Source organism: Emydura macquarii, unplaced genomic scaffold (assembly GCF_026122565.2).
Source record: "Emydura macquarii macquarii isolate MOO-44397 ecotype Brisbane River unplaced genomic scaffold, CSIRO-AGI_Emac_v2 contig_212, whole genome shotgun sequence".
NCBI classification, from domain to species: domain Eukaryota; kingdom Metazoa; phylum Chordata; order Testudines; family Chelidae; genus Emydura; species Emydura macquarii.
In genome coordinates, this window is record NW_027130349.1 from 4,324,577 (window position 1) to 4,352,093 (window position 27,517).

Genomic DNA, 27,517 nt, shown 5'->3' on the forward strand with positions numbered 1-27,517 from the left:
CAGGTCAGTCTTAGTTTTCTCTGTTACTATTCAGAACACTGGGTATCCATGAAATACAACAACATTGCATACATGTCACCATAATAGATCACGGTTTGGGGAGAAAAGTTCTCTTCTTCATTGACTAGCTTTAAAGAGCAGGATGTGAAATGTAGTTGAGAGGAGTAAACTAGGAAAGACCTCCTCACCTGACCACTACCACTATGAAGGAAGCTGGGAAAGGGCAAAATAGCAGTATTTCCCATGCAACTCTATTGCAGCCATAAAGCTTTATGATGGTTTAGTAGGGATTAAAATGCACATTTTTTTTTTAAGAAGCCCTTGGATGGTAGGGGCCAGTGGGATTGGGGGCAGGGTTTTTTTCTTGGAAGGCTTCAAATAGCTTATTTTTCATATCACTCTCTAGCTAAAATTGAGGGACAGCACCTTAGTAGTAATACTAATAAGTGCTGTAGTGGAGTTTTGACTTCTTAAGTAGGCTGTTTTTCACAGAGTGGGCCCCCAGTCTTACTCTGTACTTAGTTTGTTGCTAGCTATTGGATGTCTGATAAAATCTCTTAACCCTATATGTGAGTGTACAGGTTGTTGTATGAGGCTGGGAAAGATTGATCAGTTAAGCTGGAGAAGGATGAGATTTTGTGGGACAAAGAGTTAGTGGTAAGACGGAGAAGGGGAATAGAGAGGAGAGAGAATCTGTTGTAGGAAGGGAAAGAAAATATAATAGCCAGCCCTACTTGCATCTTGCTTAAATAGTGTCAGTCAAGTATTATCACTGAATTTGCCTGGTGTTCGTTGGAAAAACCTTAGGACAAATACTTCTTGCATTGTTGAACCTGTACTACTTAACAAATATTTGAGTACTTGTGAAACTTGAGTCACTTCAGAATATTTTTCTGCTGTGATTTGTCACCTTTTAGACTTATGCACAAATACAGTGCACGGCTCGAAGTATATTTCACCTCCGCTGGTAGACATAGCCCTCAAGGTAACAAGTGTCAGGGAAACTCAACTCTGTGTACAGTGCTTGAACTTTCTGCATTAGACAAACATCACTTTACAGATGTTACATGTGTTCCTCTGAGAATACAACTGTGGTTGCTAAAATTACTTGCACTTTTAAAACAGCAGTGGAAAGGACACAAGAAAGGAAACTGGAAGAACTGCTTTTAGGAGCAGCAAGAGAAGGGGAGACTGGAAAACTCACAGCACTGGTAAGAGTTTGAGATGCTACTTGCTATTTATGCTACCTTCACACCCAGCACCAAGCCATTGCTTTGGCATGTCACATTAGCGCAGGAAACAGTCCAGAGTACAGTGCTTCCCAACTGTTAATTCTCTTTCTATTATAGCAAGATGCAAAATTATAAGATGCAAAATTTTCAAGTGTTTTCTAATATCCTTCCTGATTTCTAATATCCTTCCTGAGTTAGGTAAAGGATACGGTGAAATGCTGCTTGTTAAGCTTCTGCAGTACCTCAATCATGGACTTACCATGAGAACTACTGTTATCTGCTGCATCTGAAGTTAGTATAGTACATGACGAACATTAGTGGGTATAAAATGCATGAATGCAACACTAAGTCTGAGACTTCAAAAACACAATGAATCAGAGGTACCACAATTGCACCACAAAACAAATTTTAACCCTTGTGTTTATTGCAATACTTGCTACCAGCAACCGATATTGATTGTGTCTTCAAGAGAAACATGTCTGGCCATGCTCATTCTCTGGGACCTCCAAGGGACACTTCAGTGCTAGTGGAAGTAATGTCTATCTGGGGCTGCTAATTACTTAGAAATCCATCAAAATGAAGGGCAGGAAAATTCTATGGGCTGTATTTATAGAGGCGGTCTGAGCTGATCAGTGTTCCTCTCTTAACTCTATTAACTCAAGTAGCTTCAAAAGAGCAGGGAACTCTCTTGGCAGCAGTTTCTCTACTAGCCATGTGCCAAGTTACAGGAGACTTGTATTTGTTTTTGCTTGAATCGGCTAAACTCATTCTTATGCATTTGTTACTCTCTGCCACCCAAGGGACAGAATAATCCCTTCCCTAATGACTTGAGGTTTTTGCTTGAATCTTCTTTTGTGCACTGGGTTTTTATTAGCAACTGCTTCAGTTTTCCCATTGAGTATTTTGTCCTCCCTCCAAACATGTTCTGAATAAAATGAAGCTGTCTTGGATATAAAATATTACTTAGTGGATATACAGCTATATAGAATTACAGATGCAGTGAACTGAACTTTGTTTTTTGTAGTACTGTCCTTACTAACTTTAGAAGCTTTGTTGGTTAAAGGCTTTAGCATTCTCTAACTCAATTTCTAGAGTTTTTCTGCTCCCAAGGGAACCCCAAATATTGAAACTAGAAACAAGAGTACCATGGAAATGCAGCCCAGTTATGTGCTACATTGCACGTCGGAGATGGGAAGGGCACACTTAAGCCAAGAATACAGGAAAGCTGCTACTTGTAACTGAACATCTCTCTTTATTGATGTAGTCCTCCTAGCATGACCTCCTTTCGTCACCCTGCTTTTCAGTGCCTAATCTATATTTCAAGATTTGAGGTCAGGGAGAGCAGATGCTTGACCATAAATCACCAAGGCTGTATGTGGTGCAATAGGAAAACAAAACTAACCTGTAGATATAACAATCTTACTTTTTTGTGTTTTTTTCCAGTTAAATAGGCCAAAACCTCCTGATATTAACTGTACTGATCAGATGGGAAATACACCATTACATTGTGCAGCATATCGTGCGCACAAGCACTGTGCCTTAAAACTTCTAAAAAATGGTGCAGACTCTAAAATCAGAAACAAAAATGGTAAGTAAAGCTCTTACAGTTTAAATATGAAGCAAAGAAACTAAAACTAAACAGTCTCACTTTATAGAAGTTCTTGTTAGCCACTGCTGCTGCTTTGAGTACTGTCTATAGGTGCTCCACTGTAGGTATGTTTGTCTGCACTGCTGATTTGGTAGCAGTTTCTGTTCAGCCTGCGCATGTGCTGCTTCTCACGTGCCACAAGACTAGCCAGTGTGCTTTGGGCAAGCTCTCCTCAGTTCTTTCTCAATTGCCTCTGGCTAGAGACAGAACTATAGCTGTCCATTCGTGGATCCTTAACTCTTTTAGAATTGCTCATTTTTAGCTTCCCTTGAAGCCTCTTCTTTACCTTTTTCATTTTATTTTGGCTGTTGTTGCCGCCCCCTTGTCCCCCTCTTCCCCTCCCAAAAAAAAAGGAAAAAGAAGAGGACTTTCTCTTTCCCCAACCTCCTGTGAGGGGGGTTCCCAGTACAGAGTTCACAGAGAACCCTTGACTCGCTGACGACTTCCCGCTGTGCACTACTCTTTTTGTCAGAGTCTGAAAGGGAACAAGACGACTTGTTTCCTGCTGCTCTTCTCATCCACCATATAAGACCCAGTTTCGCTGTGGACATCAGACATATCCTCCTCCTGATCCACAGCCTCCCTGGTTTGGTCAGCTCAGCCTTGATACCCATGATACCCAGGTCCCTTCCCATTGCAATGGCCATGCTGGGATCCCTGGCAGGTTCAAAGACGACAAACCTCCCTTACCTCTAATGTGACCTACGAGCAACCATCGAGGCACCCTCCTTCAGCTGCTGCCTTGAGGGCTTCTGAACCCCCTGAGCAGGCAAGGGAAGAACTGGAGGCTGAAGTCAAGGAGGAAGTTACTCCTCACACCCACTTCTCGTCGTCATTACCAGATGAGATGATGATGCTCGCTCAGATATCTATGGCAGAGCCCTTTAAACTCTTCAGGACCTGGCATAGAGGGTGGCAGAAGCTTTATAAATACCACTACAAGAGGTGACTGAATCACACCATGGGCTAGTGGACATTTTATATTGTTCCACCTCATGCAGAGTGGCCATGTTAAGGTCATATGGCAGATCCCAGTGTCGGTCCCACCAACATACAAGCAGGCTGAGAAGAAATATTACGTGCCAGCAAAAGACACTCGGTTCCTCTTCTTCCACCTGCCTCCCAATTTGATCACTGTGGATGAAGTCAATTCAAAAGGGCCATCAACACCAGTTTAAATTCAGCCCTTATCATTGGGACTGGCAGCGCCTAAACCTTTTGGCATGAAAACATACTCCTCAGCCACCCTCCATTTCTGCACTGCAAACTGTCAAGATTTAGTCTTATTTTGCCATTATCAGACCTATGCAAAACTCGGTTCTTTTATTGAGCAGCTTCTTGATTCGAATAAGGAACAGTTCCAGGCCATAGTCAGCAAAGGCCAACTAGTGGATAAGATACCTCTCCAAGCTGCACTTGATGCAGCTGATGTGGCGGCACATTCGATTTCAACTGTCATTGTGATGAGACGGGCCTTGTGGCTCCATCTATCCAGCTTCCCCAAAGAGGTCCAAATGACTGTGGAGGACTTCCTTTTGAAGGGACAAAAGAATTCACTGAGAACTGACTCCTCCCTTCACACATTGACTCCAGGGCCACTCTTTGATCCCTTGGGATCTATACACCTGGGTACAAAAGTATAGCCCTCAGCTACCATTCAAGCCTCACTCTTCACAATACTCAACTCAGTGTTCATCACAGAGATCATATGAACCTCAGAGAAAGAAGCTGAGGTTCCCCAGATAGAAAACATGGGGACTCAGCCTACTTCTGCTCAACCCTCCACCTGAAAGTGGTAGTTTTTAATGGGTTGGTCGAGGTGCCTATAGAACATTCTCCTTATCTCACACTAGAAAACCTTATCCATCCCTTCGGTGACACTCACCCCATTCCACAGCACGTGGGTACAGATAATCTCCAACAAATGGGTGCTGGAGGTCATTCAGGATGGGTACTCAATCCATTTCACCTCTCTCCCCCCTCCCAAACACCCTTCCCTGTCCCTCTTCAGGAACTCTTCTCACGAGAGCCTGCTACATCTGGAGATAAACAATCTCCTCAGCATAGGAGCCATAGAGCCAGTGCCTACACATCTCAGAGGCAAAGGCTTCTACTATTGGTACTTCCTGATATGAAGGAAAAAGGGGGTTGAAGATCCATATGGCACCTCAGAGGCTTAACAAATTCATCAAGACAGAAGTTCACGATGATCACTTTATCAGTGATTATTCCAGCATTAGAGAAAGGCATCTCAGTTGAGGGCTGAGATGCAATTTCCACATTTCAATTATTTTGAGTCACAGTTTCACACTAGGCCAAGACCCCTGCCAGTACAGAGTACTCCCTTTCATCCCCCAGAGTATTCTCCAAGGTCCTCTCAGTAGCAGTGGCCGACTTTTGTGCTCTTATGGCATCATAGTTTATTTTTATCTGGATGATTACCTTCTCAGGCCATGTTCCTTCACCGAGACCCAGTGAGTCACCCACACCACGCTGGACCTGTTCCAGAATCTGGGTCTACAAATCCACGCACAAAAGTAGACATTAACACTGGTACAGAGGTTAGAAATCGTAGGAGCTAACCTCGACTCCATCCAGGTGAGGGCACTCTTCCCACATCACAGATTTCTGTCTCCCCATGCTGTTAGAGACAGTGCAATCCAGATTTCAGACAGACACTGCCTCCAGCTGTGGTGGGAACATGGGTTATAGCTCTTGCCAGACTATGCATGAGATGCCTCCAAGCATGCTTTAGTTTGGTTTACAGGTTGAACAGAGACAACATAAACCACTATTGATACCCACCAAGGTCAAGCAATACTTGGATTGGTGGAAGGACCCAATAAAAGTCTTTATGGGAATCCTGTTTATTCAGCCTCTTCCCCATCATTACTCCTGACCACCAATGAGTCCCTCATAGGATGGGGTGCGCGTCTCAGTGGTCTCGCAGTGCAAGGCAAATGGTCACCATCCGAGTCATGCCTTCTCATCAACTTGCTCAAACTCAAAGTGGTCAGAAACGTGTTCACTTCCTCCCGCTGATCAGGCATACATGTGAAAATCAAGAATGGCCTGCATGCATTACATAAACCAACAGTAATGTGCCAGCCATCCTCCCTGTGCATGGAAGCACTAAAGCTATGGAACTAGTTCATTTCCCACAACATCATAGTATCAGCGGCTTACCTAGTGGAAGTACACAACACAACAGCGGACAGTCTCAGCCACAAATTCCCACATGACCATGAATGAGAAATAGATTCGATGGTTTTCCACAACATCTTTTGATAATGGGATATACAGAAAATAGACTGTTCGCTACTTATCAGAACAAGAAATGTCCATAGTTCTGCTCCAGAGTGGGGAGCGGACGACACTCTGTGGGAGAATCTCTCCTCCTGAAATGGAAACAAGGGCTTTCTTGAGGCTTTTTCCCCTATTCCCTCTAATACCAAAAATCCTGTTGAAAGTGGAAAGAGAAAAAGCAAACATCACACTGAATGCTCCCACCTGGCCCAGGCAGACCTGCTACCCTCACCTGTCACAGCTGGCAATATGTCCACCAGTGACTCTTCCAATCACCCCATCCTTCCGTCGTCTGACAAGAGATGCGCACTCCATCCCAACCTGCGGATTCTGCAGCTCAAAGCCTGGTTCCTTCATGGCTCCAGCACATAGAGACATCATGCTCTGAAGAGGTACAGGAGGTGTTACTGCACAGTGGGAAAGGAGCTACTCATTATACCTATCTACAAAAATGGAAAAGACTTCAAATCTGGTGCCAGCCCATAGGTGTCACCCTGAATGCAGCCACCCTCCTGGTAGTCCTCGACTATCAGTGGACTCTCTATTAGCTTGTTAAAGGTCCACTGAACAGCAGTTGCAACCTTTCACCAGGAGGTCGGATACCTAGTCTTCTCTCACCTGACTTAAAAAGAGGTTTCTCAAGGGCATAACAAACTTCTTTCCCTGACCCAGACTTCCCACCCCACAATGGGATCTCAACCTAGTGTTAAAAGGTCTGACTAGACCGCCATTTGAGCCTATGACCATTTATTCCTTAAGTCACCTTTCTGTGAAGGCGGCATTATTGGCCCCCATCACTTCAGCAAGGATAGGGGAAATAATGGCTCTGGCACACTTCCCTTCATGGGGTTCTTCCCTGACAAAGTCATACTTGGGCCACATCTGAAGTTGACTCCCAAGGTGACTTCAGCATTTCATATGAACCAGCTTATCCAGCTTCCTCCCTTTTATCCCAAATCTCGTCAGGATTATAGGGAAGCCATCTTCATACGTTCGATGTGAGGAGAGCCTTGGCCTTTTATTTGGATAGGACAAGAGCTTTTAGAAAGTCTCCGACTTTTTTTTCCCCTCCGTCGCAGATAGATCAAAAGGTGCAATGATTTCAGCTCAAAGATTCTCCAGATGGGTTTCAAGCTATATCGAGCTCTGTTACCAGATGAGTAATACCCCCATCTTCTGTTGCCTTCTCCAAGGGTATCCTTATTTCCAAAATCTGCAGAGCAGCTACCTGGGCATTTGTGCATGCCTTTGCACTATGTTATGCCATCCTCGGGGACTCTGCTGCAGACACCAGATTCGGTGCCATGGTGCTGTCACCTATAACAGACTCAACTCTGAAGTCCCAGCCTCCAGTGATGGGCATTACTCAGGAGTCACCTACTGTGGAGTATCCATAGGGACACCATTCAAAGAAGTTACTCACCTTGTGCAGCAATGATGGTTTTTTAAGATGTGTCCCTATGGGTGCTCCATGACCCACCCTCCTTCCCTCTACATCTGAGTTCTTTGTCATTGACTATGCAGTAGAGAAGGAACTGAGGAGGATTTGCCCGTGCATGCTGGCTAGCCTTGTGGCATGCGCAAAGCAGCTCATGCATGGGCTGAATGAACACTGCTACCAAAGTTCTCCTATCAGCCGCACAGGGACACAGAGCCTCCTACAGAGGAGCATCCATAGGGGAACACTTCTCGAAGAACCATTGTTACTGCACAAAGTGAGTGACTTCTTGTCTGCATGGTGTGGCATTGTGAACTTCAAGGCTATGAGTGCTAATGCACACTAATGTGTTGCACACTATCTGGCTTGTGAAGAATCCTTTGAGTTACATTAAAAGTTCCCTATCACACGCTAACTCATGTACTAGATTAAAATGCAGTAGGGAACTCTCAGTGCTCCCCAGCAGTGTCTGCAGAGGCCAGTTAGTGTGAAATACGGTGATGTGCATTCACACCCCTGCAGTCAGGGTTGCTGCGCCATGCAGACAAGCCCTGAGTCACTTTTTGTAGACTCGGCCAGAGATGATCACAGCAGTGTGAAAGCAGAGGGTTGGTGCTCCTGTGTCACTTCAGGTTCTCTTGAAAATCCCATCCATAATGTTTACCTTGTCACTTTACTAAATTGACTGTAACACTCTGATTAAATTACAAGTAAATAACTGGTAGATGTTGACTAAAGTAAAATTAGGCTTCTGTAATCCTAGCGAAATTCTTGTTTACCAATTCTAATAAAACTCAATTTGCTCACAATTTTAGCATAACATAGCATATAATATTTTATCTGTCAGTTAAGAATTGCTCTTGTCTGGCAAGTGAGCAAAAAAATCTTGTAAGGTAGGAGTATTAGTATAGAAACCTAGCAAGTTCAGAAGGTGTCTTCCTATAGGAACTAAATCATAGCTAATATGCTACTTTTCTGCCAGCTGTTCTTTCTATTGATAATTGCCATTGCTTTCCCTCAGAGCTAGATAGAAGCCTTATGCCATATAAAATGTATCCAGTGTAATTACTACATAATAACTATCTGCAGCATTAAATATCCTGCAACAGATCTACCTCAAAATTAAAGCTAAACTCTTATGGATTTTATTTTGGTTATTAAACAGACCAGACACCGTTTGATCTAGCCCAAGGTGCAGAAATGAAACAAATACTTGGAGGAAGTATTGGAAAGGTGGGTGCAGAAGATCCTATATTAAACTGTTCAAGAGATAATCCAAGTGGATTGCTTTTTAAATATTTCATTCTATTTATATAGGTAATCAACAAACGCCTGAGGCGATATGAAGGTCTCCTATGGAAGGTATGTTTTCTTTTACTTTCCCTTTTCATATTATGCAAAACAACCCAAACGTCCTATTATCCAAGTCTATCTCAGCAGATTGTCTTCTGCCTTCTTGAGAGGGGGCTGATTGATGTGGCTTATCAGTGATATCTTGACTGGTACATTTACAGTATATTTCCAAAACTAATCCTAGGATAGGAAAGCTGGTCTGGGATTCAAGACATCTGGGTGCAATACTTGGTTCAGACGCAGGCTCCCTGTGACTTTGAACAAGTCTCACTTCATCTACTTTGTGTTTCAGTTCCCATCTGTACAATGGGGATAGTAATTGCCTACCTTTTAAGGATTAACTCCATTAATAATTGGGCAGTACATCTACTACAGTTTTAAAGGCCCCATAAGTATCTAGGTAGTCTGACTACTGGTTCACTGCTGTTCATCACTATCCGTAAGATAGATCCCATACCTGAAAGCCATAACTGAGTTATGCGGAAGACAGTTATAAAAACGTACAAAAAACTTGTGTTCTGTGCAGTCCCCAAAATGTGTTCCAGCTTATTATAGGGAAAAATATTTACATAGCTGCTCCTCAATCCTATAAAGATGTGTGTAAATACAGTACATTAGTGGTTCTCATCCAGCGGTATGCAGAGGTCTTCCAAGGGTACATCAACTCATCTAGATATTTGGCTAGTTTTACAACAGGCTATATAAAAAGCCCTAGCAAAGTCAGTACAAATCAAAATTTCATACAGACAATGACTTTACTACGAATAGTACTTTAACCAGGGTGGCCAAACCGAGGCTTGAAAGCTGCATGCGGCTCTTTTACAGTTAAAGTGAGGCTCGTGGAGCCCCCTGCACTCCCCCATTCTCTGCCTGCCAGATTGGAGTGGGGATATTGGGGCTTCTGCCCAATGGTGGGGCTAGAGGCTTCTGCACAGCGGGGAGGGAGGTCTCAGGGCTTCTGCCCTATGGGAGGCACCTGCTGGGGCTTAGGGCTTTCAGCAAGAGCAGGGGTGAAGCCCTGGTAGGCATGCCCTGTGGGGCAGGAGACCCAAGGCCCAGCAGGAGCGTCCTGACTCTCAAACTTCTGAAGATTGTTGTATGAGGCTTGGAGGGTCTGTAAGTTTGGCCACCCCTTATACACTGAAATGTACACACAATATTTATATTCCAATTGACTTATTTTATATTATATGGTAAAATGAGAAAGCAAGCAATTTTTCAGTAATCGTGTGCTGTAACACTTCTGTGATTTTGTTTGATTTTTGTAAGCAAGTATTTAAGGAGGTGAAACTTGGGTGCAGTAGTCTGGAAAGATTGAGAACCGCTGTAGTACATGAAGCAACTTTCTCAAAAGAACTTTTGAAGAGCATACTATTTTATTCTAAAAATCCTACCAATAGTTTTGGTTTAAACCAAAGTTCAGTGTAATAATTCATGATGTTGATTTACTGCAGACATAAAACCATTTATTTACATCCTAAAAAACAGTAAACTGTGGTTTGTAAAGCACACTCTCTTCATGATCTCTAATCATCTGACTTAGCATATTATAACCTTTCTAACAGTACCTGACATGGCATATCTCTCATGAATTATTATGATTTTGACATACTGATGTCAAACAATATAACAAATGCTCCCACCTCCCCCACCCAGCATGACAGTGATTAAAGGTTTAGTTTTTGTTTTTTTCCCCCCCTTAACTTTGCTATGAACTCTTAAAAGCAGATGCTACTGTGCATCTGGCCAACCCTTCAGGTCACTTCCCACTATCCGCATTACAGCCTCAATTTCTTTGACAGTTGTAGGTGTCAGTTTGGCTAGATGAGTGTTATAAGCTAGATGATCATATATGAGAGCTTTATGGCAGATACTAACAACCACTCCAGTGTAAAGGAGCCAGACACTTGAATGAGTGCTGAACTACAACAAAGCTAAACTTAATTGACCAGGAAGGTTTCCGTTAGGTAACAATGTTCATTAAAACACCGTAAATGTTGTCTTTGGATACAACCAAACTCGTACTTGGTTTTTATAAATATTCTCCCACTTCTTAGGGAAGGAAATAGAATGGCTGAAAAAAGTAGATACTGATTTAATGCTCAACATTTAAGAACTATAGTTCATGGATCACATTTGAAATAAAAAAAAATACTAAAAAGTTTGCAACCTATAAGTAGTATAGACTGTTGGCCACCAAGTGCTGACATCAGTTATTAAGAGTAGCAATGGGCTTTGAAATGACTAACGTTCTTTTTTAGAGTTTAAGGTTTTTTGGCTGGAAACTTTACTGGGTAGTACTAGAACATGGAGTCCTTTCTTGGTATCGGAAACAGTAAGTGTCACACTTAACTTCTTGATAACTAGAATCTTAATGAACCCTATCTTTTTAAAATCCACTTTAAAATCCTCTTTCTTTAATCTTTTCAAAGGGCTGATGCAGTAAATAATGGTCATCGCCAAGGATGCAAGCATCTAACACAAGCTGTTTGCACGGTAGGGTGTGAAGCAGGGCTTCTAAAATATCCATCATACGCTGGTATTGTGTACATAAAGACTATGAATTCCTTGGCTAAGTCACTACATATAGCTTCTGGCTCAGTTCCTTCAGCTTTCTTCCAGATCACTGTGGCTTAGACAGCTTTCCACATGACATGCCTTATGTAATGCCTCTGTAATATACCGTGTAGAATCTTTATTTTGTTTGTAATGTTGCATGGAATAACACTTTTACAAGGAATATTACCCTTTGTAACTGTAAAGCCAGATCTACACTTAACAGCAGCGTATAGCGTACAGGCACTACAGGTGTATGTACATGCCTCAGTACATAGCAAACAGCGTCCACACTTGTTGCTGCACAGTGTAGCTACATGCTGCAGCTAAAGGCTCTGGTAGGGGAGGTAGGACACAACACTCCTTAAAAATAGCAAAATAGACATGGAAGAAACTATTTGGGCATGTAGAGAGCTATGTGGGGTGTATGTTCTGGGGGCTCAGGTATGTAGGGCACTCTACTTGCCTAAGCTGTGCCTCAGTCAACACTGCTCTTTATACTTGTACTATCTGTGTGTGCAGTGTCTGTGCTTCACATGACACTGTAGTGTCAGATGTACCTTACTTTTCATTTACTCCTGTAACAAACTTCTTTTCAGTGATCAGTACTGTGACCCCAAGTGACATAGTCACAGCTAGAGTTCTCAAACTGAGATGGTGACTCAAAAAATAGCTTTGATGAAACACTATTTGAAAAAGGTGGTCTTTGTCACTAGTGGCTTTTACGCACACAGGTCAGGGCTACATATTTGTGCATTTATGAGATCCTGTGATTTGCCAAGTGCATCTCAGTAGACAAATGGAAAGTCTGAAAGTGCGACTGCAGTAAATGCTGTTTTTAAGGGCAGAAGGGAGAATAAAAGGACATACAAAAAGAAAGTGTTAAGAAAAGTGAATGTGTCAGAAGTAAACTTGGAAATAGAACATGCTTAGTTCCCTTCAAAACTTGTCTTGTCATAAAGCTAACTTGCCTGAAAATCTTTGAATTCAGTGGCTTGAGCAATAAGTGGAAGGAATAGAGGTGGGGGACAGGAACCTCCTATTCTAGTTGCTTTGAGCATACACCTGAAGTCTGCAATATCAATTTAAAAAAAATACTCCTCTCCCTTCTTTGAGCTGTTAATTGAAATAATCTTTAAAATAAAAAAAAACCAAAAAAACTCTAACGTAGTTATACCTGCTATCTAAAGACAATATGAAAAAGCTATTACACTTCTGGCAAATTTTACAATGAAGAGGAGTTACTGGTGGCTTTTAGTTTTCTTTTTTTGGGTTTCAAATTAAGCATAAATGACTGGCTTTTACTTTTTTTAAGAAAGTGGAACTTTAGAAATATAGTGACCAAGATATGCCTCTAACAAATTTTAATCCATTCGCAGTAATACTACTTCTACAGTGCTTGTATGGTACACTGTAGGTGTGTGTGCAGCTCATGCTGTGGTGCTGGAGAGTTTTCCCTAGTGCTACTCATGGGGTGGCCCAGCCCACTGCCAGGCTCCTTGTGCCACTGTTGAGAATATAAAGGGTGAAGACAGCATTGACTCTCTAGTTTCTTTCAGGCTGTCCATAACTGGAGCAGTGGTATTCCTTGTGAATGACTTGATCTACCTAGTATTACTCAAAAAAAAACCCAACCACTTTGGTCCTTTTTTCTTTTTTTATAAGTTTTTCTTTTGATTTAGCCTTCTTTTGGGGTTGTTCCTGTCTGGTGGATCTTTGGACTCTGCCTGGTACCAGGGGATCTATGCCAAGGTCGCAAGGTTCAAATCTTGTCCGGGCTGCGGGAAGTTTGTGTGTTAGTAACCCCCTCCCCATTGCCTCAAGTATTTGGATGAAGGCTACATCAGAGATGTAGATTACCTGTCTGTTGCAGCTTTGACTAAGATGAAGTTGAGGTAGGAGGACCTCCATTATGTTCTTATGGGACGCTGTCCTTAGACCAGCATCGGGCCACCGTCATCTAAAGGGAGCTCTTCAAAGACTTTCCCAAAGTGCTTCGCTGGCCATGTCAGCTGACAGAGTCCGCAGAAGATTCCTGTCTCCAGGAGCGTCCTCTTCAAGGCCACGGAGTCTGAGTCCTGGCCTCCAAGCAAAACCAAAAGTCCACTTCTGGCTCCTTAAAGTGTAGGGTGTGGGACTCTTCCACAGACGGTCCTCTGTGGAACTGATGGTACAGTGCACCCTTCAACTTGCATTCAGACCTGAGACATTGACCCTGGTGCTCTATTAGGGACTATTGAGACAGGCTGCTTCTCCAAAGGTGACTGAGCAGTCTTTGCTGATGGTTGCAGGTCAGCAGCCTGTCAGTACAGACACGGATGGAGGCTGCTGCTGTGGCTAGAGACTTATTATGCCCGTCAGTACCACTATCATCTTTGCTTCAGTGTGAGCACCCTCACCTGGCGCTGGCACAGCCTTCTAGAGACACCGGGTCGCTTGTCCTTGGCATCACCTGCCTGAAGGTTGGCACTGCCACGCTTCGTGGGACCAGCTCAGGATCCCCTGTGCTGAGAGTTACGGGCTAGGAAGCTGTCAGCGCTGCTCCCAGCACTGTGCTCCAGGCATAGTTCCTGGCTGAGGTCACAAGGGACTTCCCCAGATTCTCCAGGTGCTCCAAGACTTCTCTGGACACTTGCGTTTCCCAGTACCAAGAGCATAGAGACCGTTGTCGTCATTCTCATTGCTGGGGCTCAGAAAAGGGTCCAGGGTTTGGGATGCTTGTCCCAGGTATGCCTGGGGCCTGTTACCATACTAGTCCCTCCGTGGCCCTATTGGTTGGCTTGGAGGATGCTTCCAATTTCCAAAACCAATTTCTCATATATGGATATTGCCCCAGGAGGGACACTTCTCCTGCCAGCTCTGAGGGCATGTCTACACTGCAGTTAGACACCTGCAGCTGACCCGTGCCAACTAGCTGACTCAGGCTTTGGCTATAGGGCTGTTAAATTGCAGTGTAGATATTTGGCTTCAGGGTGGAGTCTGAGTGTCTGTACCGCAATTAAACAGCCCTTTAGCCAGAGTCTGAGTCAGTGGGCATGGGCCAGCTGGGGGTTACTGTTACTGTACGTAGCTTGCGTATCTCCCATCGACTGCCGCCGAAATCCATGTCCAGTGTAGACCAGGCCTCAGGCTTTCACCAGACATTATGCCCTGTCTGCAACTTCAAGGGATAACGCAAATGCAGGCCAGGCAGCCCTACATCCCTGTTCCAATGAGACTGAGTTCCATCTGCTGGGATAATAGCTTTGAAGTCACCTACAGTGTAGTGGACGTATGCAGGCACTTGAAGAAACAATTATGTACCTTCTTGTAACTGGGTTTTTTTAGATGGTTCCATATGTCCATTACGTGACCATCCTTCTTCCCCAGTGCATCCGAGTCTATACTTGGGTTCTAGTACAAAGCAACTGGAGCAGGGGTGGGGCATCTTTGCCCTTTATCCCTTTTTCACAGCATGGAGTTGAACAGGGCCGCCCCATGGGTACTGCTAGGAAAAGCTCTCCAGCACTGGTTCATGAAACACATGCATACCTCCAATGTTATGGACACATGCAACACATTTTGTACAATAGTTACGAGCAGATAAGGAACTGTTTGTTATTGCTTGTGTTTAAAACTATATAAAACTGTTTCTTCAAAGTGAGTGTCTGAAAAATGACTTGCACTAGTTTTATGCAGGCCTGCTTCTTGTGGATGGTCATAGCAGCCTTTTTTACTACTACTTAGTCCTGCAGAGTGATTGTTTTTATGCATCTGTAAGCTTGCGAAGTTCCAATTGGCTGTACCTGTGCAAACCATTGAAAGCAGTAGTTGCACAGGGGTTGTGAGGACTTAAATTTGGAGACATTGGGGATGTGCAGCTGTAATAGCTGAGTAATCTGCACAGCCTTTACTTGTGATGCATGAGATAGGGGCAAGGAACAGTTTGGCTGAGACAAAGCTCCCTTTGTATGGCAGGTGGCTAGTTTAAGTCATCTGCTTGTAAACTGAGCACATTTGAATGGAAAACTAGGGCACATATAGCCACGTTGCCATTTGTAGTTTAAAATAGTACTATGCTCTAATACCTTACAGAAGCCTGTAAAACTTTTTTTAAAACCATAGTTGCCTGTTTCCAGAGACTCTAAACTCACGGTCTTTTTTTCTTTTCTTTTTTTTTAAATCAAAGGTAAAATCTACAGACAGCTGCCTTTTCTCTGTCAAATGCTTCGATGACACTGTTCACAGTTTTAAAGTTCCTAAAAACTCTCCTCCTCAGGCTAGAGAGGTAACTACTAATTTCATTAAGTCTCTAAACTTGTAGCTTATGTGTGGGATGGAAGAAATAATCTAACTTTGGTTGCTTATCGCTAACTCTGAATCCTTGAGCTATGTATATTAATACTATACTTTGGGATTTAGTAGTAGTGTAGAGACCTTGCTCATGTGCACACAGTGTTCAGAATAGCTGTATGTTTGTTGCTGTTCCACTGGTGAAACAATTTGTCATAAGGAAAACCTGTTCAGTCTGTTGTCTTTGCCTAAATGGTGAGAGGTTATGTTTTTTTTGAGCTCCTAAACTTGTAAACTTCCAATTTACTCAGTCCCTCATCCTAAATCAAGTAAGGTAGCTAATTAGTGTAATCCATTTCCTGTCTTGCAAATAGGTTCAAAGCTGTGGTAGGGGCCAGGCGTTCTGTACAAGGGATAATGTTCTATCCAAAAGTGGGAGGTGGGAGAAATGAGCACTATTGTGACTAAAGCACCAAGATGCTACAACAGTAAATTTATTGTGGATATTATTTATCCTTCACCTATAAGGCATGACAAAAGGCTTCTAGAGGTGAAGAAATTTGGGGACACAAAAATCTGTTTTATTGCAGTAGTGCCTAAAAGCTCAAGTTGGGCTTAAACCCTCTTATGCCAGGTGCTGTACAAACACATGGCAAAGCTGTCCTTCCCTCAGAGAACTTGCAATCTAAATAGACAAGACAAAGGATGAGAGAAGTATAATCTCTGTTTTGGAGATTGGGAACAGAGGCACAGACTCCAACTGACTTCCTGGAGATCATACAAGAAGTCTAGCAAAACAAGAAAGCTGACTCAGATCGAGTCCCTGTCTAGCACTTTAATAACCATGCCATTCTCCTTTGTGTATTATACACTTATTTTTGAAAATGGAGTACTGTCTAAAAACACGAGGCATTTTCTAACAATGTCAAGGAGTCTGTAAGGGAAAAAAAATTTTTTTTAACTGTTTCCTTCTGAGGCTCCAGTTGTCTTTTATATGTGCCAGTGAACTGCTGCTGAGGTAGAAGTGTGCTCTTTAAAATGATTGTGCTGAATTCTTGCAGTGGCTTCTTTACTTTCAGAACTGGTTGGAAGCAATAGAAGATCACTCTGCATACAGCACCCACTACTGTGCCCAAGAACAGTTGAGTGATGATGAGGAAGAAGATGATACAGTATCTGTTGCAGAATTGCAAGAAACACTGAAAGTATGTATGGGAATATGTGGCTTTTACATATGGCAACAAAATTAGTGCTTGCTGGTCTTTAATTACAGAATACTGGAGCTGTATTAGAGCAGCTTTACCCTTTCCAGTTTGGGTAATATATCTATCTCCATTTACTTGGCTGTTCTCAATGGCCACAAACACTGCTGGCATTTAGAATACCATTTATGATGATGTCTCATTCACGCTCAATGCTGTGAAGATAATGGTGAATATATACTACTACTTGTGTTTTGTAATTTAAGAACATACACACAAAAATGAACCAAGTGATGGACATTAAACTGTTTTGAGTACTTTTGGCCAGAAGAGGGAGCTTTAAGTACTTGATTAAGTGCCTTCTAAGTCTTCACTGAGGGTCAGACTTACAGAATGTAACCCTCATCAATGGACTGGCTGACATAGTTTGGCTTGGATTTATATACAGCTTAAAAATAAGTGTTTTAATGCATAAGGCCCTCATTTGAATTGACTTCATGCAAGGCACTTCAAAGTAGCTTACAAGAGGGTCTTTTGTTTACTGTGAAACTGAGTTCCTGCAGTGGTGCTGGTTCTGCCATCAAACTTCTGGCTTCAGAAAACTTGTCTAGTGTATTAAAGGAAAGTAATGGGGTACAGTAAAGTTTGAGGTGACTAGACAGGAAACACCAAAGGCTATCCTAATAAAAGCAAACTTTATTTCAGGATAACCTGACCATGTATATCATCTGTAATTCTAAATTCTAGTCCTGCAATTTACTGCAGTCGTTTAAATATTGAATAAAGCTAATTGTGGGAGACTTTTTTCCAGTTTGGAAATGGTGCCTCATGCCCTGTTCTCCACTGTGGGCTGGGCTCCCCAGCCACATTACATGTCCTTTGATGCACCACAGTGTCTATTTTTTTGCTGAGGTGCTATCATGGGAGATCATCTGGCTGGGGAGCCTGGACCAGAGAGGAAGATAGGGAGCATGACAACTGAACAACAGCTCTCCAGAGGTATTGTAGGATGCATTTCCAAATCTTGGTTTTTGACAACATTCTAAATTTGCTGTGAGGGAAGTAGGCACTTTTTTCTGCAAAAAATTACTAGTCCAAAACCCAATTTATTGTCAAAACAGTCTTATGATGGAAAAATGTTCTCCATCCCTAATATTGATACAGTCCTAATTCTATAGAAATACCATATGAAATACACATGCTCTTTGGTAACACACAACCTTATTTGTGTTCTGGTAATGTCCACAATATCCTAGGTAGTGTCCACAAAGGAAGAAATAGTCTCTCCTCAAGATCTTATAAAAGAATAATCTAAAGACAAGCAACATACAAAAAGATGAAATGGGATGGGGAGTGGGAAGGATAACAACATACATGCTGATATTTTAGTTTTATAAAGTTTTCAACTATGATTATATACACCCCATTTGAAGACGTCTCAAAAAGGGCTCTGAAGAGTTTTTAATCAAGCCTCAGGACTTTTTACCATGTAGTTTTCAGTCTTGGATTTGATTCTCAGTAAGAGTGGAAGAGACCCCTTGTAACTACTCTCCTCACAGTTCACTCCACTACAGCCTCATTTTTCTAATGAGACAGGCTACCCCCTGCACTTTATTTCAAACCTTCACACTGTCTCGCTGCCACCAGTGAGAATGCTAGTGTAGAAAGGCTGCTGGAATTCTATCCTTGTCTAAACTTTCTTTGAGCAATATAGATAAAATGCCAGAGGCCTCTCTAAACTAGCACACTCACTAGTAAAACTGCTCTGTTATCAGGGCAACAGTGTAGAAGCTCAGAGAAATGCAGTTGCAGAGAAGGCCTAATAGATTACAAGTAACATGGTTCAACAAACATGGTGACAAAGACTTGTTAGGTACTATGGTAAGTGAGGATGTAAACAGCTTGCATTGGTGCATTCTGGGAAAATTTGGGAATCTGTCAGAGAGCCCCACACAGGATGAAATGCCAGGAGGATTTCCACCTAAAGCAGAACTAGCAGCAGGTGATAGTGTCTTGCCCCACAGAGCTGGAAAGAAGATGACCAGCCCAAACCAGTTAATTGTTAGTGTCCTAGTCATGCTGCAAAAAGAGTCAACAAGTTACATGGAGACAACATTGTACCAGCCTAACCTCTGTTAGAGATGAAACACTGTTAGTTGACCAGGTTACTAACCATTTTAAACTGTCTGAACACACCCATTGAGAGCTGCCATGCCAGTAAGTGTATAAATCTCCTCTACTTAAAGTAACTTGAGTGACTTGGTAATCATACCTTTTGAAAAGGCTCATGTGGACCCTTTCCATGTTTGTTCCAGGTTACAAACCAGTTCTTTACCTAAAGTTGATTCCTCTTTAGTTTGAGCAAAAATGGATACATGGATTTTTTTTTTTTTTTTTTTTTTGGTGGGTGTTTTCTTCTTCTTTTAACTAAAACCGGAAGTGCTGGATTAGAGAAGCCTTTCATTCCTAGACATGTAGGCCCAAACAGTGGCTGTCTTTAAAGAGTATAACTGACTGATGTCGCTACTCACCCCTGCTCTCCCTCCTCCTCCTGACAATCTCATCACAAAGGGTAATAAATGTAACTGCTTCCATGTGTGAAATGTTAGCTAGAACAATGTGATGTTTACGATCTTTGAAGTGACTGATTACTGCAAGTGTCCATATTTATCATATAGTCTTATAGCAAGTTCATACTAAATAAGCTGTAGAATGCAATAGCACTCCAGCGCTATTCCTTTTACTGGAGAAACAGCATCATATGTCACTTAAATGATTAATGAATAATTCTGCTCTATTTAAACTAAACTTACTTCATTAGTGCTTAAATGTATGCTGTGAAATCTGAGAGTTCTTAGATGTGTCACCTTGAAACAATTGTACTTCCCGAGACTAAGGCGCATCTCTGGCAGTAGAAAGCTTTGTTTAGATAGAAATTTCATGAGGGGTCTTTACATTCCCTCTACAGAGGAAGTTCAGAAGTTATTTCTTTAACATATTAAATCTGAAGTGATGCCAAGTGTCATAATTACTCTGCAAATACAGCAATGTATGCTGTAGTCCCGGTTCAAAAGAAAAGTGTATTTGGGAGTTGATTGGAATGGGGATGTTCTATGTAAGTAGATCTCTCCCAAACTAAAATGGAGCCGAGGGACCTGATCCTGAAAGGCAGTGCCTGCCCCTTCCTGAGCATTTGGATATCTGAAAATGAAGTTCTGGGTTTGAAAACTCTTCATTTGCCAGCATTTGCCCATTTTAATCAGCTAAAGCGCTGAAGGAGGCTGCCAGTGAGTGTATGTCTTCACTGTACACTAAGGCAGGGCTCTGATTCAGATTTGAACCAAAGCCGCCCTCCTATCCACACACATCAATCTGACTCCGGCCAGCAAGCGCTAGGACCCAGGTCGTATGATATTAGTGGGCGGGGGTGGATCAGAGCCAGAGTACCACTGCGATTCAGGTCCGAGACCAGTTGTTTTGCACTGTGGATACAGGTCAAGGTTCAGACCCAAGTCAGAAGCTCTGCATGATGCAACATGGACACATTAGCATGTCTGTGAGAACTGTGTCCAGCAACTGTAAACCCAAGTTTACATTGCAGTGTGGTAGCTCAGTCACAGGCTTGGAAATGGAATCCATGTTCCACAGACCTGGGCTTTGTGTGCAGGGTAGACATTCCCTAAGTGGCAAGACTAAAAGGGGGAGGAAAATAGCTTATGTAACCCTTGATCTCTGAACAAAACTTGATTGCTTCTAAAAAGTTCATTGAAACTATATATCGCAATGAAAGCAGTTTTAGATATAGCCATTCAAATGTGCAGTGATGCTTCTTGAGATAGAGATTAAAAAATACATATGAAGCTTTTTTATGCACTTCCGAGGACACTTCACTAGCATGCGCATTCTGGTTGCTTTCAATTAGTCTAAAATCAGTGATTTTAGATAGTAATGCAATGTCTTATCAGAAATGAAAATTTTCAGTTGTTAGGTATCTCTAACTTGTATTTAAGAAAATATTAGGTTTGTTTAATAGAATGTGTGAACAGCTTTTCCATTTAGAAGTACATATTTTAAATAGCTTTTTCTTTGTTTCCAGAAGGCACAAACGTGTCAACGAAGACTAGATAAAGAGATTTCCAACTTCCTCACAATGATTAAATCATGTGACACCACTAAAGGTAAAACTGTTAGAAATTGTAACTCTCCTGCAGTTTCATGATGTGCTCTGTGTTGGATAAACCACTTGATAAAGAATCAGGAAGCCCACCCTTTTGTCAAATAAAACGTCACCAAAATACAAACTTCAGAAGCCTGCAAGTATAGGCCCATTGCTTTTTCAATTAGAAATTGAGAATGAATACTTCAATTTGCAAGTAAGTAATAAGTTGACAGTTATAACTGCTAAATAGCTAGTGGTTCTGTTGATGCTTTACATCCATTGAGGTGGTTAATACAACTTCATGGAGGGGGTAAGCTATGGTGAAACTTGTCATAAATAGTATTTTCAGGACAGTTGGGTGTATAGGTGAACTCCTGCTGTGGAATAATTTTGGAGAGCCATATCAATAAGAAGAGCAGTAGCCCCTATTGTCACCTTAAAGGTTCCAAAAACCCTCTTGCTACCCTGCCTTTAGTTTCTCTCTTCCTTCAATTTCTATGATGCATCTGCTCATTGTAGTACAAAACCTGTGGTGCACTGGACTTGTGGAGTGGAGCTGCAAAGTAAATATAAAAGGGAAACTAATGGGTCAGTGAGATGGCGCATATGCCAGTGTCTTTGTATAAAAGTGGCTAATAGGACACCTGGCAGACTGGGTTGCGCTCACAAATTTTTGTAAATCACATACTGCTTTTATTGGACACTTACGTAGAACTCTGCTATTGTATGCTATTGAATATCATGCACAGGCACCAAACTTCTTAAGAGATCTTGACATGCACTTGTTTTGTGCTAGAGCCTTGTACGTATATGCATAATATGAAATTAAAATAAATGGATTTTTTTAATGTCTAAAACAGATTGGTATTTTGAGTTCTCAAATTATTTTATAATCTGAAAAGTTGGGGCTCTGAAAACAAACTCTTTAATCAGCAGATCTGGCCTTTGAGTATATTTTGAGTCTAACAGTGGCTAAAATTTACTAAGTTCAAACTGGAGTGCTAGTTGTTAATGCCTGTGCAAACCCATTGTCTTTAACAGGATAGCATGTGGCTAGCTGAGCTTTTGCTGGTAGTGGTCTATCAAAAAAGTAAACCGAGCTTAATGCAGTCCAAGTTGAGTCTGCAAGGCTAACTTTTACATAAAGCATATATATTAGTCAAATGAGCACACTGTCTATATTAAAACAATTGTGGAATTCCGTTGTTTGCCTGCCAATGCCATTTTTAGCGGCTTTTAGGAGTAAACCTGTCCAGTGACATCAAGTCTTTGGAAACAGAATTATAGTGAGGCTACCATCCATCTTTAAAATATGTATTACATTATTAGAACTGGCTTTGCAACTACTAAACTCTATTAAAATAAACTATGAAGGTCAGTCACAAACACTTTCAGTGGTATTTAACTTGGGTGGGGTTTTATGCAGTGGAAATCAAATCGAAGACCGCTAACTATGTCCAGACTAGCCAGATGCAGTCAAAAAGTTATTTTTATAAAGTATACTGTCTGCCCCTAGCTTGACATCTGAATGTGTCAGATCTCTGACTATTATACAAGTGATAGTCAAATATTCAAACTAAAGGGCAATTAAAATACAATTCCTCTTCTTCATGCTGAAAGGGCCAAAACTACAGTATTGTATGGTCATTTTTGCCTTGTTAGCATGAAATAAATGTTTAGCTCTATTACAAAAATGGTCTTTCTATTTCCCTTCCACCCCTTTTTGAAGCTGCTTTAGTGTGTGTGTGTGTGTGTGTGTGTGTGTGTGTGTGTGTGTGTGTGTGTGTGTGTGTGTGTGTGTGTGTGTGTGTGTGTGTGTGTGTGTGTGTGTGTGTGTGTGTGTGTGTGTGTGTGTGTGTGTGTGTGTGTGTGTGTGTGTGTGTGTGTGTGTGTGCAGGCATCAGGAAGACCTTGGAGTTTTTAGTATAATAAATAAGACCATCATTTTGATGAAGAGCAACTCCGTGAAACTTAATATAGACAAGGCTGAAGATTTCCTGGTTGGAAGAGGACTAGTTCCTCTGATCCTAAGGTGCTTAACTTGACATCAGTCTAGGCAATATGCCCTCAAATTGTCAAATACAAACCAAGACTTGCATAGAGTTATTGCTAAGCCTGATAACTAATAGCAGTAATAAAGAATGCCTCCTTCCACTTCCAGTTTGACAGGAGACTGTGCATATCCCCTTAGGAGGTGATTCCACATAGTGATCAAGTACTTGTCACCTACCAATTGCTGTTTGTAACTTGATTTATCTAGTGCTGAAATGTAGAGGCAGCACAAATTCAATCTAGTACACACTCCTAGTGGCTCACCACAGAAAGCATTGTAGCTTGCACCCGTTCTCTAATCACATGCCCTGAATTTGTGTTGTCTTGATTTGAAGGACTTCAGTGACTTGTGACATGACTGCCCTAGACAACCATGCTCCTGTGGGGCAATATATCTAGCCTTTCCCAAGACAAAATTTTTCTGACCTGAAGATGAGACTTTCGTGGGAAGGTCCTCCTAGAAAAGCCTTAAATGAGCCTAAGACTGGCCATGCTTGGACCATGTTTTAAAACTCTCCTTTTTGCCACTCAAAATAATATTTGAGGAAGAGTCTGTGTGATTGTCATTCATCTCAAGTAAGAAAAAGTAACTGGATGTAGGAGAGGTGAAGAGTAGAATATTGTTTGTATCTTTCATTATAGGAGGGTGCCCATCCAATTTGATAGTCATAGCAGAACTGTTAAGTTCACTGTAAGTTTTAATTAGATGCTACACAGATAGGCACCCTAGAAAACCCTTGTATTACACAGCATACATAGATCTAATCAAGCCAAAGAAGTTTTTACAATATATCAAAGTACAAACATTCATGTAATATTTAGGGTAGTTTCCAGCATGTTGGGTAAAACTGCTCTTGTGTGGCTTGTAAAATACAATTCAATGACATAATTTAATTGTGGCACCACTGAATTTTCAGAATCTTGTATTTGCCCCGGAGCAGCACCTATATTTTTAGTGAGACTGTGGTGGTACTTGTGTCTGACCTCTTCCAAATGCTGCAAACTCAGACACCTTGTTCAAACGTGCCTCTACTTTCTTTCCTGCTTTTGTTGTAGTATTGCAATGAATATAATGCCTAGAGCTGGCTTGAGTGACAGACACAGAAGCCAGGCTTGCCGCAAACCACTATATAGCCTTGAACACGCTTTCCTTTCAACTCAGTACATAAAGGGTATATCGCTTTTTGCTACCGGATGGATGGGTTTTAATTTGCTATTGTCCGAACATACAATATAGTTGCTGTTGGTGGTGATGGTTTTTTTTAAACGAACATCATGTAATTTTTAGGATGAAATAACCCTATTTTTTCTCATTTGGAATTAGTAATTCCATTTAATCTGCAGGGATAAGGGATTACAGCAAGGACAAAGGGAAGTTTGAGTCTTGAATTATATCCTATATAACAGGCTGACCATTATAATTACAGAATGGCCTGATTGCTAATCATTCCACCCTCTGCTACATATCCATTTGAGATGGTTTTATTCAGGGTGTGAAGTGGGAATTTTTGTGCAGTTTATGCCATTTACTTCATCAGGTATTGTCCTTGGCCTTCATCCAAAGACGTCCGGTTCCCTCTGATATTTACCCCCAGACTCTTCTGATTCCTGTTGCCTGTAGTTCTGTCCAACTTGAGTGTGGTCTCTTGGTTTTTCTTCAGCTTCCTAATGTGACATGATGGTAGTAACTACACACCATCTTTGGACTATGGATTATGCAATACTTTTTACAGGAGTGGTCCTTACATCTTACTGCATGGGGAAGGAAAAAAAGGAGGGACCCGGGTTAGGGCTTGGTAATCTTGCAACATTAGCTTGAAGCCTGGAGTTCCCCTGCGTTCCTAGTCAGGTTGTGTGGTGGAACTGTATTCAACTCTATGAATAAATTACCTTTTTACAACCTTTCCCAAGCTTGGCGGTGGGGGGGGAACTTCCCCTAACGTGCACTGTACTTTTGACTGACCATTTTCTACTGTTTTGGCATTGATGTAGCACAGAAATTCTGTTGGGGTTTTTAATTGTCAATTTGGGAGTAAAGAATTGTGCAAAATCAGTAGTTAAGATGTCTCCTGAAACAGCTCACCTTTTGGTACTTTTGTCTTTCAGGAATTCCTCCTTCATTTCTTCAGAAAATTGAAGTGGTCTCTGAAGTATCAAAAGAAACTTGTGAGGCCCTGGGTAACTGCCTTAAACTCTTCACAAAGCAGGAAGAGGTATGTATTGCTGTACTTCACATCCTTTAATGCATAAACTATTTTAAGAGCATCACTGCAGCCAGGACTAACAAGTTGGGGGGAGGAGGACAATTGTATCAGCAGTCCCAAAATGTCTGCAACATCTGTATAAATAAAGAAGTGAGCAGGGGAGGGGCCTAGGAAAACATGAGGTACCAGGGCCCCAAATTTCAACAGGCCTGCAGCTGCCTTGCTTACTTAATGCACTGAACCAAATAAGGCTTCTGCTTTTACTAGACAGGTTGTCTTTCATTTGCTAACACACTAGTGGAATCGTCTGGTATGTTAAGGAAAGTAGCTATTTTCCTCTGTAGTTAAGAATCCATACAAAAGAGAATATTGATATTGCTTGCATATTGTACAAATTAATTGTGATAATCTTTTCAGCTGTTCTGCCTTCTTCCACATGTGTTCAGACAGGTCTGTCTTTTGACTTAAATAGTTTGTTTTCATGGACAGTTTTTAAAAAAGAAAGTTGTCAGTTTTATTGCACTTGTTACTAATGTGCAGGGCTCTATACAGATGCTCTTCCCTATATCTGAAATTGGTCAAGTCTAAGGTGTTAACGGTATCTTTACTATTCCAGTGAATTCTAGTTCTTTAGCAATGGACTACACACACTGGCTCCGTTGTCAAGGCTTGGGTAGGAATGAAAAAGCTTAATGCACACCTATTTCTTCTTTAGTCACAAGCCTGCTATGCTTGCATGAGTGAAAACACAACATAATGGGTCGTGTGTAGTGAAAGATCTGTTTCTTGTCATAGATCTAATTTAATTTTCCTTTACTAGTAAACTTAATACCTAATTGTCAAAACTCCATTTGTGAATGAGGGAGATGGTTCTAGTAGCGATTCTTATTCTGTGATCATATTTGGTAGGTATTCTGCTTCATGCGAAACTAAATTCATTCCTTTGTTTTTATTTTATTGAGCAAAGCATATGGTATTTATAACACTATAAAGTTAAGAAAAGGGTACCAGACTTTAAAATATTCACATTTGTAACCTTTATAGTGTGATACAAATAAGGGCTTAATAGCAGAATTGTTTCCGTGAAAGAGGTGACAGTTTTTATGACTATAGTCATTATTGCACTATAACTACTTCATGTTGGTAATCTATTCCCTCCTCCCCCTCCCCCCCCCACCTAGCTGTGTGAATAGTTTTGGTAATCATAATAAAAAAAACGTAAAATGCCCAAGCAATAAAAATTCGAATTCAGTTTCATAACATCACTTTAACCATCTCACATCTTAATATAGAAAGCTCTTGAAACATTGAAAAGGAGATAATGTGCTTAGTTCTTTACAGAGCACACTCAGTTGACAGCTCCTGTCCCTGATGAATGCAACTTAAACAAATATTGCTACTTAAAACCAGAACTTGGCTTTCTTTTGGAAATCCCATTCAACAAAAGGCATTAATGCTACATGAATAATCTCTTCCTGTTCCTGCTGATCTCTCCAGTGCAAACACCACATGCTTGGGCTCTGCACTGGAAGAAACAATTTGGCCCTAGCCACATATTGCTAGCTTCTGCCAGCATTTCTTGAAATACTCACACTACTTTAGAGTAAACAATGGAGTTCTTCTCATGTAAGGTTTATGCTGGTCATCATTCATGGAACACATCTATCTAGATCAGTGTTTCTCAATTATATTTCGCTGCGGCACCCTTGCGCGGCCATGCCATACCCTCTGCCGACAAGTCCCCTTTTCAGCAGCGCGCTCTCTAAGCTGTTTTCGGCGGCGTGCTATTTTTGTTAATTTCGGCGGCGCAGTTCCGCTTTTTCGTGGAATCCTTCAACTTGGGGTTCCGCGGAACACTATTTGAGAAACACTGATCTAGATCGCAACCTTGATATCTCATCTGCTTATGGTCTCATGAAATCAAGACACTTTATTTTAAAAAATGTCTCTCCTGACACAAGTCTTTCAGCTAACAGGACGCATATGAGCTAATTTAGCCTGTCAAACTCCTTTAATGAAGGATTGTTTTCAGAGGGTCTTGCAATCTCTTTGTTGTGGGCTTCTTTGACACTCACATCTGCTACAGTTTCTGGAC

At 41.6% G+C, this 27,517-nt stretch overlaps 1 protein-coding gene across 5 annotated transcripts in view; it reads left to right on the plus strand.

Moving 5' to 3' along the window:
- The window catches only part of OSBPL1A (oxysterol binding protein like 1A), a 137,672-nt gene that overhangs the window by 37,093 nt on the left and 73,062 nt on the right, over positions 1–27,517 (plus strand). For 3 of the 5 annotated variants that reach the window (XM_067546477.1, XM_067546491.1, XM_067546501.1), the window contains 10 exons: positions 1,126–1,211; positions 2,676–2,820; positions 8,790–8,857; positions 8,942–8,986; positions 11,239–11,312; positions 11,410–11,473; positions 15,702–15,800; positions 16,867–17,010; positions 21,104–21,185; positions 25,325–25,431. In XM_067546477.1, the coding sequence (XP_067402578.1) occupies positions 1,126–1,211; positions 2,676–2,820; positions 8,790–8,857; positions 8,942–8,986; positions 11,239–11,312; positions 11,410–11,473; positions 15,702–15,800; positions 16,867–17,010; positions 21,104–21,185; positions 25,325–25,431 (914 nt within the window). The remainder of the gene's footprint in view (positions 1–1,125; positions 1,212–2,675; positions 2,821–8,789; positions 8,858–8,941; positions 8,987–11,238; positions 11,313–11,409; positions 11,474–15,701; positions 15,801–16,866; positions 17,011–21,103; positions 21,186–25,324; positions 25,432–27,517) is intronic. The other 2 variants (XM_067546486.1, XM_067546493.1) reach the window with 1 other exon arrangement.